At 32.8% G+C, this 18992-nt stretch overlaps 3 protein-coding genes across 3 annotated transcripts; 1 reads left to right on the top strand and 2 right to left on the bottom strand.

Moving 5' to 3' along the window:
• The first annotated feature begins 1310 nt into the window (after positions 1 to 1310).
• Positions 1311 to 2618, top strand: LOC127867624 (uncharacterized). Its single transcript, XM_052408930.1, has 3 exons — positions 1311 to 1493; positions 1980 to 2106; positions 2376 to 2618. The coding sequence occupies exons 1-3, from the start codon at positions 1394 to 1396 to the stop codon at positions 2518 to 2520; spliced, it is 372 nt and encodes a 123-aa protein (XP_052264890.1). The 5' UTR covers positions 1311 to 1393; the 3' UTR covers positions 2521 to 2618.
• A 274-nt stretch (positions 2619 to 2892) lies between these two features.
• On the bottom strand, positions 2893 to 8715 carry LOC127867627 (uncharacterized). The gene is made up of 3 exons (XM_052408932.1): positions 8574 to 8715; positions 4813 to 4936; positions 2893 to 4440 (listed from the first exon to the last, which is right to left on the bottom strand). Exons 1-3 carry the CDS (start codon positions 8659 to 8661, stop codon positions 4293 to 4295), a joined length of 360 nt encoding a protein of 119 aa, XP_052264892.1. The 5' UTR covers positions 8662 to 8715; the 3' UTR covers positions 2893 to 4292.
• An 8549-nt stretch (positions 8716 to 17264) lies between these two features.
• On the bottom strand, positions 17265 to 18621 carry LOC127867628 (uncharacterized). The gene is made up of 3 exons (XM_052408933.1): positions 18357 to 18621; positions 18131 to 18254; positions 17265 to 17515 (listed from the first exon to the last, which is right to left on the bottom strand). Exons 1-3 carry the CDS (start codon positions 18442 to 18444, stop codon positions 17368 to 17370), a joined length of 360 nt encoding a protein of 119 aa, XP_052264893.1. The 5' UTR covers positions 18445 to 18621; the 3' UTR covers positions 17265 to 17367.
• Between the last annotated feature and the right edge of the window lie 371 nt (positions 18622 to 18992).

Below are 18992 nucleotides of genomic sequence, written 5' to 3'. Positions count from 1 at the left end.
TTATTTGTTATGTACCATAATTTCATTTATGGCATTAGTTAATACATCATACGCAGATCAATGTTACAGTGCTTTGATTCAAATTAAATAAAATTAAATAAAAAGTAAGGAAATATCCTTAATGATCTCGAATTTGATTATTTTCAACGGCAGCGGTTATTGTAAAAATAAAGTGAGGTGGTATCAATGGGGATTTGGAAGGTGTTTTACTGTGGGCTTTCATTAAATCTTGGTCACAACCCTCTGCATAAGACTCAGACCGCATACCAGGCGCACGATTTTTAGTTCTCTAGAAAAAAGCATAGGATACTAGTACGCAAGGGTATGGTTAGGTCAGCACAATGTCACCTAACGGTATGAACATATTTGTTAATTTTCAAAACGACTGAAGTGGGTCAGCATAGTATTCATTTGACGTGCATATCTGTTAATTTGACTAAATCTTATACCCAAATACCAATATAATGAATAATAGACTCAACATTATGTTAAAACCAACGTAGAGCAACATTATGTCAACGTAACCCAACATTATGTCAACGTAACCCAACATTATGTCAACTTAACCCTACATTATGTCAACGTAACCCAACATTATGTCAACGTAACCCAACATTATGTAAACTAAACTCAACATTATGTCAACGTAACCAAACATTATGTCAACGTAACCCAACATTATGTCAACTTAACCCAACATTATGTCAACGTAACCCAATATTATGTCAACGTAATCCAACATTATGTCAACTTAACCCAACATTTTGTCAACTTAACCCAACATATTGTTAATTTAAATAATGTTAACCTTACAAAAATACTGCTAACTTAATTAAATATATTTCTAAATTAACCAAATATAATGCTAAATTGACCTAATATAATACTAACGAAATTACCCATTATAATTCTAAATTGACCCAATATAATGCTAAATTGATCCAATACAATTCTAAATTGACCAAATTAATTTCAAAATTGACCCACTTTAATGCTTAATTGACCCAATGTAATGCTAAATTGACACAAAATAATTCTAAATTGTCCCACTAAAATGCTAAATTGACCCTATATAATGTCTCCTAGCGTTACGTCAGTTTCTCCCAACAAAATACAGTTTTGGCGTTGCATAGTTTGGAATGTATTGTGACGTATCGATGGTCATTTGACCTGTTATATTCGTCCTACTGTTTTGTCGTCCATTGGGTCACTTCAAACCTGTTAACAGGTCATAACGATATGGCAGAAATCGGCTACCATAGAGTCTGAATTACACGACTGATACGAACTGATAACCTTAGACAGATATGACGACATATGTCAGTCAGACCTCAAAAACAGCGCTACAGCACTACAACGTTTCTGGTCTTCTTAATTAGTTAGCACTACAGGAATGATGACGTCCATGTTAATACTTGTTCTTGGGTTAATTGCCTTACACGTGCAAAAGGGAGGCGGTGCTGCCATGCACTCACCACTGGAGTTGGAAATAGGTTTGTGTGTGTTTCGTTCGTATCGCTAGTTACAGACATTAAAGAAAAAATTGTCGCGGATTGAAAAAGCAAAATAACACTCCTTTATAAGACAAAGGTTCAAACATTGCTTCGTGTATACAAAGTCGTAAATGGAATGTGGTAAATAAAAATAATAAAACGTATGTGACGATTTTCATCGATTCTTTGAAAAATACGTGTATCATTAAGAAATTGTTAATGTGACGCTGCCAGTACAAAAAAACCGGAGGGATACAATGTTGTCGTTAAAACAGTTGCGCTTAAACGTAAAAGGTTCGAATTCCATGGAAGGCAAACTTTTTATTATACTTTGTTTCCTGATTATATAATTATCCCAAACTGTAGCATTTATTAAAGTCTGGTTGATACATTAAATGAAACTTGAAAATGCGATTATCTATTAACACGTCTCTTAAAAAAAAACTCGCAAACTGAATTAAATTTAAATACTAAGACACTTTTCAGTTCATGGACGGCAGGTTTCCTTCTGCTCGTATGAAAATATGAAATTATCCCCAAACAGCACATTCTTCGACCTCCGGACTTGCTCACATTGTTCTTGTGATCACGATGGATTATTTTGTTATACAGGGTAAGAAATTATCATTATTATTATCAAAACCAAAATAATATATCCCGGATTGAATTAAACATTAGGTCACCAGTTATTAAAGGTCGACAAAAACCTTTGCAAGGTCATTTCCTATTCGGCGTATTTTTTTTTAAATATAATAAGGTGTTATTATTTTTACGCAATTTGCTCTCGATAATAAACTTGGTAATAATAAAACGATTTCTCGAAACCCGAAGATAATTTAGTTCGACTTTGTATTTTTTTTAATGATTTATCTTATGCAACAGGTCGCACATCACAGAAAATCCAGATAAACCCTCGGAATGCAAGGTCATATATGTTGCATGCGAGCCACTTTGGGTGATGAAATCGAATGAGATGGCGGACTGTCCAACGCACCTGATTCCAGAGCATGGAATGGTTGGAAAATGAATACAATAGCTTTGGTCAACAACATGCTCGTGTATTTAACTTTTGACTCTATATATTCAAACAACTTCTGTCACAATAAACACTAGCAGAAATAACAAGTATTTAATTCTATTTTAAACTTGCCGTAGCCGATTTATAAGTACATATACGATTGTTACATTTTTGAAGTCAACAAATCTGGAAGAAATAAGAGCAAGGCTACCGAACATCCTAATTGATTTTTCAATGATAATAATACTTATGATGATGATGATGATGGTGATGATGATAATTCATTATTCAAATAATGATTAAGTGTTTGGTTCAGTACTTATGTACTGAACAAATCCTATTTAAACACCACCAAAGTTTTATGTATTGTAATTTTTTTTTATCAGTATGATCCTAAAAAAACTAAATTTTCCAAATAACTTTCACGTTGACCTCAATTTTTATTTCATATTTGTGACAAATACAGAGGTGACAATCTGCATACATAGAGTAAAACAATCGGGATATTTTGGAAAAATGCAGTAGAATTTCGTACATCCTTAAGTTATATTTGTGTGATCTATTTTGTTCAAATTATATCTTTTTAAATGTAGATGTATTATTTTGTTTTGTAATACTTTTTGATCGTTGTTGCTAAAGCGCAGGGTTCTTGCAGACCTGCAAAAGTATTTGAAATCGGGTTTATCTTGGTAAATTATTGGATCCAACTTGATATTGAAAAATGGTTAAAAAAGCTATATAATGTCATACAAAAAGTTTCAGAACACCAGCCGTACCATTGCAAGGAGTAACAGATGCAAAGCTTAAACAAGTAGCAAGTACTCCTAAACAGAGATTCAGCTTCAAATAAATGAGATAACATATACGTTTAAACTTACTTATAATGGCCTTATATTGCACACTTTTTTGTTAATATTTGGATTGCCTGTATTGCAAAAAAAGCGTTTCTGAATTCGGAACAGTTACAGATAAATGAAAACAAATCACTTTAAAGACTACATCTATCTTTAATACATTAAAGGTGAGTTTCTTTTTCCCAAAGACGATGACATCGGACTTAAGCTTAATTGCAATATTATGGTCCCGTCCTTCGATTGCTTGCTATTGTTACAGACCACTGAGCATGTAAGACGCGAAGCTTATGAGAAAAAACTATTAAAATCAGTACACCAATAGAATGGTCAACCTTGTCACACCTTGTTTTTATCACTTAACCCTACCCATTTGCATTTCTGATTTCATTTAACAGTTCGCATTCTTATTTGTTGGATATCGCAAATAAAAAAGTAGGCGCGACCTACACGGCGTATCTGAAGCTGCTCCCCTGTCAATTTAACACATCTCTCGTTACTAACACATATGTCGTTGGATTTATAAGGATCGGCCAAACACAAAAATGGCAAATATGGAGGAACACAATTTATTGATATTGTCATGAATAGTTTCGAAAATAAACTAAACTTGATGTTTATTTGTCAACATAATCGGCATGATGTAAATATATTGCGTAAGGAAATAACCACACATAAACATAATTGAAAGAAAATTTTTCTATAATAAACGATTTTTTAAAATTAACAAAACTAATTAAAACGTGTAAACGCTCGTGTTTTAACATCCAAGAATGAATACATATCAATATTTTATTTTATAACTATCGACAAAACCCAAACAAATATAAAGGAAATTACAATTTGTTGATAATGTCATTAAATGTTTCTGCAAAAAAAAACTTAGTGTTTTTATAGAATCACTTGCTCTCAGAACTGACATTGTCTTAATTATTTTCCAACTGCTGTCACAGATTTTGGAATCAGATGCTTCGGGCAGGGTTTCTTCTTGTTAGATTTCAGCACCCACGTATTCTGGCAGGCTATCTTCACATTGGTGCATTTCGACTTTCCTATCGCACTCACAGTATAACCGACGCTGTGAAGAAAAATCAACACAATTGATGTACGTGACCAGTTCAATTTGTATATAATACAACATTTATATGCGATATAACGGTGCTTCACCAGTTACGGGTCTGCACATCATATAATATTAAATTATTACGATGGAATCAATACGATTACATACTTGAATGCGATTAAAAGTAGATTGTATAAAAATGTCATTCAATTGCACTAGGTATCGGGGATGTTTAGACACGTTCTTAATTTTATTGTTGTATAAATTTAAAGAATGACATATCCCTTACAATATATAACTTCATACACAAACTATTAATCAACTGATTCGTGCCGAAAATAGTGTTTATATTATGTATTAAGGCAGCAACGCTTGATGAACACTCACCTGTAACAACGCAGCCCATCCTCGTTGCAATGACATTCATTACACGCGTCATAGTCGATAATGATCGACGTTGGAAGAAGGCGCATTCCTTTGTATGTGCAAAACTTCACTTCAGTCCCATGCTCTGTCGGAAACAATAAAAAGTGAAAATATTAATTTATGACAAGTTAGTATAAGTGTTATAAGTATTCAAGTGATTATTATAACAGAAAAACAATGACTTATTCTAGGAGTTTGTACAAAGGTATTAGGTCTTTTCGTAATTAAGAAGTTGTCTCCCATTCGGGTAGGTATCACGAGTATCCCGTGTAAAACGCGGTCCGTCTAACATGCAAATATGACTCATATCCGCGGATTGACCGAAAAGTGCGGATATGGACGAATACAGGCAATATCGACACTGCAATGTTTAATAAAAAAAACAACACAATATGGGTTAAATATGTTAGTATTGTCTTAAAATATAACAATTTAATAGACATTATCATTTTTCCAACTCTTAATTCATATCCGCGAACATGACGAAGTGCCAGAAGATTGTTTTAGGGCTACACACCACACACAATATAACAATGCCGACACCACATATGTTTTGTTTTATAAGTTTACATAATGTTTATATAATATACTAAATGTATTATTATTCTTGATGTCGTCTCAAAACTTTAGTATTTAGATATACAATATGCTTTAGAAAATATTAAAACATTTTTGGGCCGATTATCGCCAGACCACAAGTAATTGATGATGTTACTTTTTCCTGGTTATATTTTTATTTGAAATTAAAATGTTTATTTAAATATACTGAATGTTATGAATGCAGTAAATATTGTCTGAAATGTCACTGTTTCAAGTGGCATTTTTCATTTGAAAATAAATGATGATTTCAAATGCGCGAATATGTTAAAATCGACCAATGTGGTTTATCCACTAAAGGATCTATATTTGTAGTGCTATAATAACTTTATGCAAGGTAAAAATATCTTATATTTGATTGTTACTATTTATTTTATGCTTTCCGGTGGTTTATTGAGAAATATAAGTGAATGAAAACTGATAATTTCAATGTTTCAAACAGTAAAAATTAACAGTGCAAATATCGATAAATTTCACTTTTTACTGTGAAATGACGACTTTTTTTGACGAAATGACGTCATTATCCCACCGAAAATCTTAAGTTAAACTCTTAAACAATATGTCCCGATTTTCGTAATTCCGTCTTGACAGAGTTGTTTTTCGTGCGGGTAGGTATACCTACTTCCGGTGTTAAGGAAAACAATGGGGAAATACTACTGTTCCATCGTCAAATGCCTTAATTGTAGCGGTATAATAGGTACATTTTCAACAAAAGTAACATTACATAAATTGCCTAAAGACTCATTACAAGAAAAGCTTGGATGACAGCAATTAGCCGGAAAAATTGATTTCCAACGGCGTATACTCAAGTCTGTTCCGACCACTTTCGAGACGGAATCGGTCCAAACTCTGTTGACCGAAACTAAATTCCTACTGAAAATTTACCTCAGCGCAAAGTAGTAACAAAACATGAAAGAAAGCAGTGTATATTAAGACAGCCACTTCCAGAAAATATCCCTGTCACCTCTGCCCTACATTTCCATTCGTAAGAACCAGACAGGTAGCATGTTTTGTAGTCATAATCCAAATTGTCCACATCATGTTCATATAACCATTATAGTTGAACTGTTATTGAAAAGCAATGCATGTCCCGCTAAAATATTATAATATTTTTCGTTAATATTATGTTTTATAAGTGAATGTAACAGCTGTACTATTAATCTTAAACATATAGGCTTCGTATTTTAACTTTTAGGGATATTGGATATGAACTGTTGAAATATTAACGAAAAATCTAAAAAATTGGCGGGACATCCATTGCTTTTTAATAACAGCGCTAATATAATGGTTATAATCATTCTTGAAACATTTAAATGTAGCACTACGATATCCTTTGTTCATTTGAATAAATACAATAACGTGCATATTTTTACGTACCAGTAAACTATAATATATAGTAACAAACAAATGTAAGATATTTTACCTTGCATATTTAATACATATTGTGTATTATTTATTGAACATTTCAATGATCATTGCAGAAAAAGTGTCGATATTGCTTATATTCGTCCATATCCGCACTTTTCGGTCTAATCCGCGGATACGAGTTATATACGCATTTTAGACGGACCGCTTTTTACTCGGGATACTCGTGATACCTTCCCGAATGGGAGACAACTTCTTAATTACGAAAATCCCCACTTGTCGGAAAAAGACATGTTTATATGAAGAAAAAGAAAGTCTAAGTTAGAAAATGCGAGTTTGTCAAATGCAAAGTTATATTGGAAAAAGTTGTCAACAAAAGCGAAATATGTCCATCATGCAATGTTATTTCATATTATTTTAAAGCTGTTAATGACCCTGATTTACAGTTTTATCGGCCGGACGAAGACATTTTGTATTTTAATGACATTTACATGAAAGGGGATTTAGACTGTATGTTTGAAGAATTAAATTTACCGTTTGCTCGTAATGAAATAGTTAATGTTTGTAAACAAAAAAAACAACGGAAAGGCAGCGGGGCCTGATCATATGATGAGTGATTTTTTAAATATGGTATTCACTCTGATAAGTTTAAAGTGAGGTATGTGCATAGTTTAACAGACCCTTTTTGCAGGGGCTTCTCTGATTCTTGGTCTGAGGGTAAGAGTGTTTCTAATTATAATTATAGGGTCATTACACTTCTTAGTACTTGGGGTAAAACGCATACAAAATTGATAAATTACAGATGAAATATTTGGGCTAACAAATATCTTTTATATATAAAATCTCAGGCTGGGTAATATTTTTTCCTCCATGGTGTAATTAATCATTAATTACAGAATAATAAGAAGTTATATTTTGCCTATGTGGACTACACCTAAGCGTTTTTTGTTAAGGGATATTTTTTGGTCCAAACTAATTAAACTTGGTATAAGAGGTAACATCCTGAACATAATAAAATATATGTATATGAATGTTAAATCAATGGCAAAGAGTGAAAATGCAATAAGCAAAGAATTCTTATGCTTTGCTGGGGTACGACAAGGCGAGTCACTCTCATCGTTTCTTCTCTCGATGTATTTAAATGATATAGGAGAATACTATATTTTGAATGGCTTTAATGACATAGGTTAAGGTATGCTGAAATTGGTTTTACTACGTAATGCGGACGATATTATCATAATGGCAGAAAATGCGGATAAGTTAAACAAGTGTTTGTTATTATAAGAACAATACTGTTATAGACGAAACTTATTGCAATTCTTCGAGGACAAAAATAATCATTTTTAAGACAGGGTATAGATTAATACAAAAAACACAATTATTTTTTAAAGATGAACTATTTGAAATTTACAGTAAGTTTACTTATTTAGGTTTTTTAGCCACCATTAACAATCTTGCATTATATGTGAACAAAGCTTTTAAACTACGAAACTCGTTTAATCGCTATTATGATTATCCTTAGACAAGTAAAACACATTTGTACAAAACCATTTTATGTAGATTTATCATGATTACAACAATAGACCACTCGCTTATTTTTTGTTTGTATATTAAACTGTTCTCTATTTTTATACAATAAACAAGTCAGTTGACCACCGTTTGTTTTAAACATAACATTTATGTGTTGTATACTCATGGGCAATAGTCTATTGTAAATATAATAAACTGTAAACTGTATTAAATAATTAAATTAAACTTACCCAGCCGTGTCTCAATCGAGCCTATCGATACCGCCCCAAACGCGGTCTGAAATATACCCATCAAAACAAGTAGCAACCTTGCGTCCATTTTGTTGGTATGTGAATCAAGAAATAAAATTGACAAGGCAAATTATTATATATACATATCCTGGTTTGAGCAAGCTGTTCCTCTTTTTTATCAACATATGCAACATAAATACACAAATCTTTTTTGTTGCTTGCTTTAAAATGTTTGAAGGTATTCTGTATTATAACAATACACTTTAAGAATCACGACATACCACCAATTCAATATATAATAGTGTTCTTTTGTTATTCAGACAGCTGTTGCTGCATGTTCCCATTTTTTAAATATCGTCCCATGGCCGTGTGTAACGATTTATGATTAAATGTCTTTTCAATGATATTGTAAAGAAGCATTCTCGCATTCACAAAATGACAGATGTCACAGATTAGATACCACTTATCGCGTCAGTATTCTAGTATCGTATATGATCCCGTCTATGAGAAAACTGAGCTTCATGATTGTGAGTAAAGTATCGTCTATGATCAGCCTACGCAGTCTAATCAATGACGTCACTTTCCGTTTAAACTGGATATTCGTTAAGAAGAGACTTCCTCTACACGTAAAACTCCATACAATAATAAAGTGTAGATCATGTTCGCATCGGCTCATACATAAGTACACTTGTTTAGTGGGATTTCGCCAGAGCACACTGGCAACAAAATGTACTTCGATATCCGTTTGCCTCAGAATCAATGTCCTCCATTAAACTGTCTTTTATACGCGGTGCAACAATTGAACGTAAGTATTCGTACATGGTTACATGTAAATTAACACAAAAGACGAGTCGTTTTTTATCCACTGAAATGGAATAAATTTGTAGTTAACGTCTTTATATACAATTAGTTGTTTGCAGCTAAGTTTAATACAGTTGTCTTAACAAACCTTCGTTTTAATCCACCAAACGTAGCTTTTACCTCTTTAAAAATGGTATATTCACTGTACATGTGTACAACTAGTTTGTGTTTAAAAACAACTAAATTCCATATAACATGTATTTCGTTAGCATTAAGTAAGAGTCTGACTGTTTTCAATAGTGATATCTGAACACATGCCCATAGCCCGTCGGTCAAATCAGCTGATTGCTGTTGTAAATATATACTCGTTATGCACGTCTTCAGTAAACACAAAGAGCACATACAACTTGTCTCAAGTTTGTTTTACGCTATCGTATCCCGTTTTATTGTAATACAATCAAACGATATTTTTTGTAGAATTCGTTGCTAGTTACTTAAAAACAAAATATCACAACAGATATTATGATGATATTATAATGATATACCAGCTAGCGTTTGTATTCATATTTCAAAGCAGGGAAGCTTAACAGAGACTGAGGGTAACATTTGGTCTAGGCTTTATGTCGGCTACATAAGGATTTTGTTATAATAATTATATAACATACTTAATCATTGTATGGCACTAAAAAAACGATCTGTATGTTCAATATCACGGCAGGCTTTTCGAATAGAAGTCGAGAAACGCATATTTGTTCGTGAAGATTTCTTGTTAGTTATTCGAAAGTTTCAACAAACACATGAACTAGATAGATATTTGCTAAGATATAACAATTAGTGATGGGTAACTGTTGGTTGCTCGGGAAGTAAACAACGTTTTTCCTTTCGAAATACTGACTTCAATTTTTTGCGTCCGTTTTTTTCTCAAGTGTCAATGCATGTTTGACGGTACCCAATCCACGACGTCTCACAATCAATTCCGTCATCCAATCAATGGACAAATGAATATTGACATTCATACAAAGGACGGGAAAACGGCTTGTCACGATTCGGATAATATTTTTCATAACGTCATATGCTGTATAATGTACCAATTCCTATGCGCCATCATTCAAAATGCGTCGTGTTGTCGGTCTGGAGGGTACACAATAGCGCGCTTAATTTCTCGATATTGTGTGGAATGTCGCTAACACGCCAACACACAAGTGTCTTCATTTGCAGCATCAGCGAATGTGTATGTGTTTCTGGCGTATTCACCTATTGGCACCTTTAAACCCGCCAACACACCAGGTCACAATGGCAGAAATCAACCACCTTACAATATTTGCATGTGAATCCATTTCAGGTTTGATGTTTATTCATAATATTTGTATTCATTTACACCATCCTGCACAACAGTTGAATTACATGCCGTGGATGCTTGTTTAACTACAGCATGAACCATAAATAGCAAAATATCACAATTATTTCAATTTATAATGACAGTGTTGGTATTTTAAACCAAATACAATACGTGTTTGTGTGTCTTAAACATTTAAACACAGCAATCATTTTTAAATATTGTTCTTTGTTTCAAAAAACATGTATATAGTATATATTCTACATAAGGATACTGTTACACAGTTATACCTTCATGAGTCAATGTACATAACAAGATGAACAGCTTTTGATTCTGTCATGTTCTTTGATGTATTTTATTATGAATTAGAAAACAGACAAGTCGGAGTGCTCGTGTGGCTTTTCTTGTTCGTGTCTGGCTTTTTTCTAACCCAAACTGTCTAGTAGATATGTTATTTAAGCTGCCAAGATTTTCTCATTTGAAAAATATCATAAGAGACACATATACTTAGATTTTGAGTAGAACACGTTTTCTAAATTTACTTACACTGTCATTTACTGTTGAACTTGTCGTTTTATAAGTTACTAATCCGTCAGGATTTTATTTTTTATTTTCAGTAACAGTGATCTTGACCTTGATAACGACCATAAAATGTGCAATCCATCTAAGGAAATTTTGAATCAGGTTACATTATAAATGATCAATTTGTTTTCAAGTTAATTAGTACAAGCAATTGTTCATTATGTACTTACATTGACGTTACCCCAAACAAACCGTGTACAATCCAAGGCTAAATCTTGATATAAGCAAATCATTAGTGTATTTTCAATATAATTGTCGAAATTGTTATTCAGGTATTGAGCGAAAACCATTTATCTTTATTTAGTATAGTGACCACATGTGCAATCTCAGATTTAAATAAATGTATTACCGGTGTTAATATGTTTTGTTTCATAACAATAGCTGAATTAAGTTTTAGAGAAGAATTTTTTTTCTATATTAACTTACCATGGCAATAAACTTGAATCCGCCCGCCCATTATACAATTGAATGTGACTTGATAAGAGGTATAAAATGTATAAAGTTTCATTTCAATAACTCAATTTCTGATCGAGAAATGAAGATGAATACATTCTGCTATTTTATTAAATGACCTTAATCTCGTACATCCCATAACAAATGAAAGGGGCGGGGGCGGGGGATTGTCTTGCAACAATGTATCTACCTATTGGAAGTGTTTGTCCAACCAGGATTTTCCTATTATCATCTTGGTTCTTGTGATCAGCGAAGTATCCTTGAATGATATTTTTAAACCGCTCGTTCTACAAAGACAGAGAATTATCGACCTCTTTTATTGGAAAAGCAGAGCGTCCCAAAATTAAAACCAGAATCAGCATCTTGTGTTTGACCTCTGTCACGCATCCCCAAGTGTTCCGAGCATCCTTCCTCACTATTGAACCGGTGCATGCTTCTTTGCATAAATATTTAAATAAATAGACCATGTGCTATTCAGTGGTCAATAGTGCAAATGAAAGCCGTACGCAATACACTACGTGATATTTACTTACCTTTAGTTTTAAGTCAGTGCCGTATCAGAGCAAAATAAGCTAGACGCTAGGGTATTAGACCAAGAATGCAGAAAAATAATGATTTCATGGAACAACAATAGCTTATAATCACCACACAGGCTATCGGCTAATTAAAATTTCATTTGTTTACGTTTTTGTTGCTCGCAAAAACACACTTTACATGAGGAATTCGTAATTAATAAAACACCTTTGTGACTGGCTAATATTGCTTGTTGTGCCAAAAGCGAAAACAAGCACTATATATTTTGCATAACATCACGCGATAACACTTTGAAACGATAAAAAGATGGCCTTTAATTGTTGCCATCACGATACATTTTCCGTATTTGGATATAATGAAAGTAGGTAACCACAATTCTAATTAGGGACTTGATACTAACATATGTAAATGATTTACGGCATGCAATCAGTAATGGATGCAAATAAATTTCGAAGCCGTCTTGGTGAATCCACAAACTCCAAGCTGAGAATAAAACATGAGACCAATCAGAAAAATATTTTTATGAATCATTTACTTTATAAACTGTGTTAACACATTTAATATTATTGCATGTATTAACACATTTAATATTATTGCAAAACTAGCGTAGCTTTTCGAATAGTGTGTTGATAAAATCAAAACAAAGACAAACTAAAATCTCAATCGTGTGGAACACACTTTTACTTCTTCATATCAATAAGGGACTAAAACGTGCGTGCATTACGCGTAAACCCTCTTTGGCATGTTTATATCAATACGGGATTTTATCAAACGCGTGTCCAAATTTGAAAGCCATAACAATGCATAATGCTCCTCTTACCTTTATGTTATGCTACATTAAACAAGATTTCCAAAATATTCACTGTTCACTTGGCTGTTTACTTTAACAATACATTGATATGCAAAGGCATATCTCGAAACGATTCAAGCTGCTAAATAAGAAATAATTGTGCAGTTTCATGTATTTGAAAGTATTGCCCTATTTTATACTCTATTTTATACTATGGTACGCTGTCTTCGTAATATAAAATGTCAGACGTATTACTTCTCTAATCTGTGCTCCTACAGCCATGGTAAAAACGCAATTTGTAGATGTTTGTAGTTGCAATATAGCAGGGTAAAATGCTTATGTCATTAAGAAAGTAAGGAAAATAATTCATAAGTAAGAGCGTTTGCTTTTGCAAATGTACGTCACAGAAGCTAAAAGTAGTTTTTAAAAGTGGACACTTGAAAAAAAAATCTTCTGAAATCACATGGGTCAAGTTAAATCGTTGGTGCGTAACATCGTCTAATGGTCCCCTAATTCGTTTTTCATATCTTGCTCCTTGGTTCAAAACTGGCATGGCCACATGGTTTCACATGATTGTACCTGTAAATATGTCTAATTTTACTGTTGTTAAAAATAATTATACACAACATACGCTCTTTAATAAAAAATGAATCATACACGCATTGCTCTTCCTCTTGTCGAAATGAAATAATATACGAGCCAGAAATCAAAGATAAAATATCCCATTCAAATATACACTGCTAAAGTTAAACAAGGTAAACCACTCCGTCGAGATTCACATACACATCTGATCGGATGAGTGATGAAAAGCAGGTGTGTTTCAAGGCACTGGTACTTTCATTCTTTCAGAGACATTTGAAAACGGTTCCGGGTATGAGGCTCACGTATTTATACTTTCCTTTCTGAGATATTTTACACCGATATAAAGAACCTAAATATGATACATTCAAAATTAGTAAAATAATGATTGCTGCACCTATTAGAGACCCTTATACACATTTCCTTTAAAATGGAATATCAGATTTTTACAAACAAATCTAATATACCGGTAAGTGACATTACTAAAATATAATCATAGAAGCAATACAATAATTTTCCCCAATGACTGCAGGCGCTAACCTCAGACCACAAGATTATGAACTCTTCCGATCAGGAAGTGTAAACACAATTTCACAAAAGACTTATAATTTCATTTTACCTGTTGACCTAGTTTTATTACAAATTAAACCGAGTTGTGAACTCATTCAATATATAATTTGGACAATAATTCTTACAAAGTTGATGACAAATGAGCAATAAATGTGGACTTAAGAGTTGTCGATGCTTTTCTTTAATTTGAACGTTTGACCTTTTTCAACGCAAGTGAGCAAGTATCAAACTCGGTTAAGATTTCATTGGAACAAGGTTTGATGCCAAGTTCCATGAACAATGGGCTATAAATGAGGCCACGAGTGTTCAAAATCTTTAACTTTTATTTAGTGGACTGTTTGTTTTACCACATTTCAAATTTGGCGAAGAAGTATGCTGTATAAAGAATGTTCTGACCAAGTTCCGTGAAGATCGAACAATACATGCGGCCTCTAGAGTGTTCACAAGACAAATGTTGATGACGCACATTTCGGGCCCGGAACATAAAGGAGCAAATTGTAATGCACTATTTCTGCAACATTTAGACTTAAAATAACATCGTATTTATAATGCTTGTTAAACTATGGTATTAAACGTGATTCAAACGTTTTACTATTGTGCCGATCTTTATTATTTGTGTTCTAAAATATCCTATATTTGTACAATTATTTTTAGTCTTGCGTGTTATGGTGTATGTCTGTACATAATGCATGCATTCCTTTCTTGTTTTACAATATTGTGAAAATTTTGCAAAAGTGTAAACACGCCGTATAAAATAATTTTACAGTTCTATCAATCTGTTTATAAGGGGTTGGAACTAAACTATTTATTTGTATAGATAGTGCGAACCATTAATCAATATATCATGCCTAAATATGACTTTACATATTAAACTATTAAACATACATATATGCACTGTGTTAACACCCCAATCTTTTAACATTGATCTCGTAGAAGAGAACTTTGAAAATTAAAATACTACGATATCAACCTTAACAATAAATTAATTGTGCAGTGTATGTGATTAATATGTTTTTCATACATACATTTTAATCATTCTTTTCTAAAAAAGAGCCGTTTTACATTTCTGACTTTGAGTCTTGTAGGAGTTGCCTCCCTTTATAAAAGCATCGACAACGAGGCTGACGATGTGGAAGCTGGATGAAAGAGACACAATGATGTTCAGTGAACACAATTTTGTTTAAATTGGCGTTTGACAAGGGCGATTGCTTGCATCGTTGAATATGTTTCCGAATCCAATGAGATAATATTAATTATAATTAATGATAACACATTAGCCTAGTTTTTTTATAACCTTTTACTTGCAAGAGTTTTGAAAAACGTCTTTTAAGATCATGATTGAATGATTGTCAATGTAAATGTATCGTGTTTTTTACAGTTACAGTAAACAATAGCAATTAGAAGAGACTTTGCGTGCATATTGGTCGAATAAAGTATGACAACAAGGATACCCTTAACAAAATTGATGTTAAAAGCTTTCGAGCTGTATTGCTTAGAACAACGAACACATATTGTAGACGTGTTTGATATGAGATTGCTTCATAATAATTATAGCGCGTTAAAATTCAACATAGTATATGAAAACTTAAGAGAATATAGGCATTGAATTAAACAATAATACATGTTTAAGAAAATCAAACAGTTGACATAGATGAAGCTTGAAAAGAGCCCCGATAACGCCCCATAAAATAACAGTATAACAATAGTACAAAATAAAATTAATTGTTTGCATGCTATCAATCTAAAACCGCAATAAGATTGTAGCTGATGTAAGGTAATTTGACGCAGTACATTGATGGAAACACTCCACCATTTGACGAAATTTTACAATGGGAACACGCAACGTGCGTTCTGAATAACACAATTTAACCATTAAGTATATATTTGATCTTTCATACAAAGGGAATCCCGGCCATTTACATCGTATAATGCTTATTGAACTGCTTGCTCTTTACCATTTAGATTTTTTTCCTCAAAGTTTTCCTCAAAGTGGTTACACCGCTTACATCGCGAGCATACACAAGTTGTCAAACACATTTATTAGTAAACAAGTGAAACAAAAAGTCGGTTTCACCTACGATTATTGAAAGGCTTACAACTAAATTCCCATTGATATATATCAAAGATTACTAACACGTAAACAATCGAAACATATCACACATATTTGATTTTAACATTAATGTTAATCCCCTCCACCCAAACAGTGTTAATGGATCTTAGAGCTTAGAGCTTTTGAAATCAATTATAAATATATTCAAATTTTTTGAACATAACTATTCGTGCATGGTTGCATTTAAATTCACACTCAAAGCTAGTTGTTTAAAGACCATTGAAATAGAAGGAAACTCATAAATATAGTTACAAAAAAATGCATATGTTTATAATTTTAACTATAACTATAACTATATTACTATATAACTCTCTCTCTTTTTTACGTTTGCGTTTATAACAGTGCGAAACTATGATTTTAATAATTTTCTGACGAAAATTAATATGTACACCACTCTGATATCTGACAGTGCTCTTAAATACAAATAAAAGTTTGGGTATTCGTTTTGGATTTTCATTTGTAGCTAGCTTTTACTGAATTCTCTTCTCGACATGATGTCACACATGCGCCAGGATAAATAAAGCATACACACATTACACAAAAAATTGCATTCCACTTTTTTAATAATAAACATTTTTCTTAATAAACTTAATTGTTTGATTCACGTTCACGTATGTTTCAAAACACGAATGAAAACGTGTGTTTATGTTTTATATTAGAAGTGAAGTAACACAATTTATTGATCATGTCATGAATAGTGTCAAAAGATTACAAGTTTTTGTTTATTTGTCAAAATTATCGGCATGCTGTAAAAATGCGACAGTTATAACCCAACATAAACATTATTAGAACAACTATTTTCCAAATTGTTTCTGTAGTAAACACCTTTTAATTAACAAAACGTTCGACTACGCTGAACGTTTGTTTCAAAACATCCAATAAAGAATACATGATATGACTCATTTGTGTATATATATAAACTAGACCCAACACAAATGAAGGAACACAATTTATTAATAAAATCATTAATAATTATATATATATATATATATATATATATATAAATCTTTGTTTGGTCACAAAACTGACACTTAAATTATTATTTTTCAACCGCTTCCATATATTGTGGAATCAGATCCTCCGGGCACGTCTGCGTGGGGTCAGCCGTGAGCACCCACTTGCTCTGGCAGGCTATCTTCACATTGGTGCATTGCGACTCATCAAGGGCAAACAGATAAGAACTCAGGCTGTGAAGGACAACAAATACAGCTGTTGTATGTGACATTTTAAAAACAGTTTAACCAAAACACATTGGTCAGTCAAGGGAAAAGCCCATATTGGCCGTTGTAAACAGGTAACCGCTGTTCTCAGTAACCTCTTTAAAGATGGCTTGTTAGTTGGAAGTAATTCTATGCCTATACCTGACCTAGTCGTTTGCACAAATTTAATTGTACACAAAGGTTTTATGATAAAACAGTATAATAACATTAAAAAAAATAATTTAATATTACAAATTAATATCTTATCATTTAATTTGAATCCATACATATTTTAAAACTTAATCAACGATAAAATTGTAGTTTACTATTGCAGCTCTTTAATTTATTTAGTCCGCCAGGTCGTATTACGTTCATTTGAAAATATTTTTAAATAAATAAAATATCAATACAATTGTTGAATGCGGAATGATAAATATTGCACATCAGTTTGTATAGAATATATCATATTCGAGGCGAAATTATTGTGCTTCAAAGGTAATGGGTTTGCACGTCCTATTAGAGGCAAAATACTTATCACACGGTGCATGGCGAAAAAAGAATTTCTAGTAAGTATTAAGACAACAACGCCTAATAAACACTTACCCGTTACAACGCAGCCCTATGTCGGAGCACTCACATCTCGTACACTCGTCATAGTCGATAAAGTTCGACTCTGGAAGAAGACGAATTCCTTTGTGTGTGCAGAATTTTACTTCTTTCCCATGTACTGTAAATAAATCTTTAATATATGTATAAATATAAGAACGAGAAATGGATTTGTGACATAAATATTCAATTTATTATTATTTAATACTTCTATTGAACTCACCTAGTTCTGTCTCAATCGATGGCATTATCATCATACCGAACGCGGTCTGAACTATACCGATGAAAACAAGCAGCCATTTAGCGTCCATTCTGTTGCTCGTTAAACCAAGGAATAAAGTTGACAATTTAAATTCGTATTTATATATCCTGGCTTCATCCAGCTGTGCCTCTTTTTATTCAAAAGAATTTTGTATTGCAATTAACAGCTTTTATATACAAAGTATTACAGCATCTTCAATGGTGTTCTTTTGATATCCGGACAGCTGTTGCCGAATGTTCCGATTGTCAAACTTCTTCACATGGTCGACTGTTGCGTTTCATGATAGAATTTCTGGTCTGTGAATATGTTAACACGTTGTTCCCTTTTGTCAAAATACATTACATCACATGAAAGACAAGATGTCGCAGGAGTAAAATAACGTATCGCCTCATTATTAAAGAAATGTATAGGAGCCTGTTATTGGAAAACTGAGATTCATGCACGCGCGTGATTTTACATCCTAAAATAGCCCGTCCAGTCCGCACAGGCTAATCAGGGACGACACTCTCCGCCCTTAAATAGTCCTAAATACACGGATCAACAATCAAACGTTTCTATTCGTACATGGCTACATGTACATTAATTGTAACGGCTAAT

The sequence above is a fragment of the Dreissena polymorpha genome, chromosome 2, assembly GCF_020536995.1.
Source record: "Dreissena polymorpha isolate Duluth1 chromosome 2, UMN_Dpol_1.0, whole genome shotgun sequence".
Taxonomy (NCBI): Eukaryota; Metazoa; Mollusca; class Bivalvia; order Myida; family Dreissenidae; genus Dreissena; species Dreissena polymorpha.
This window is presented reverse-complemented; position numbering and strand designations above follow the sequence as displayed.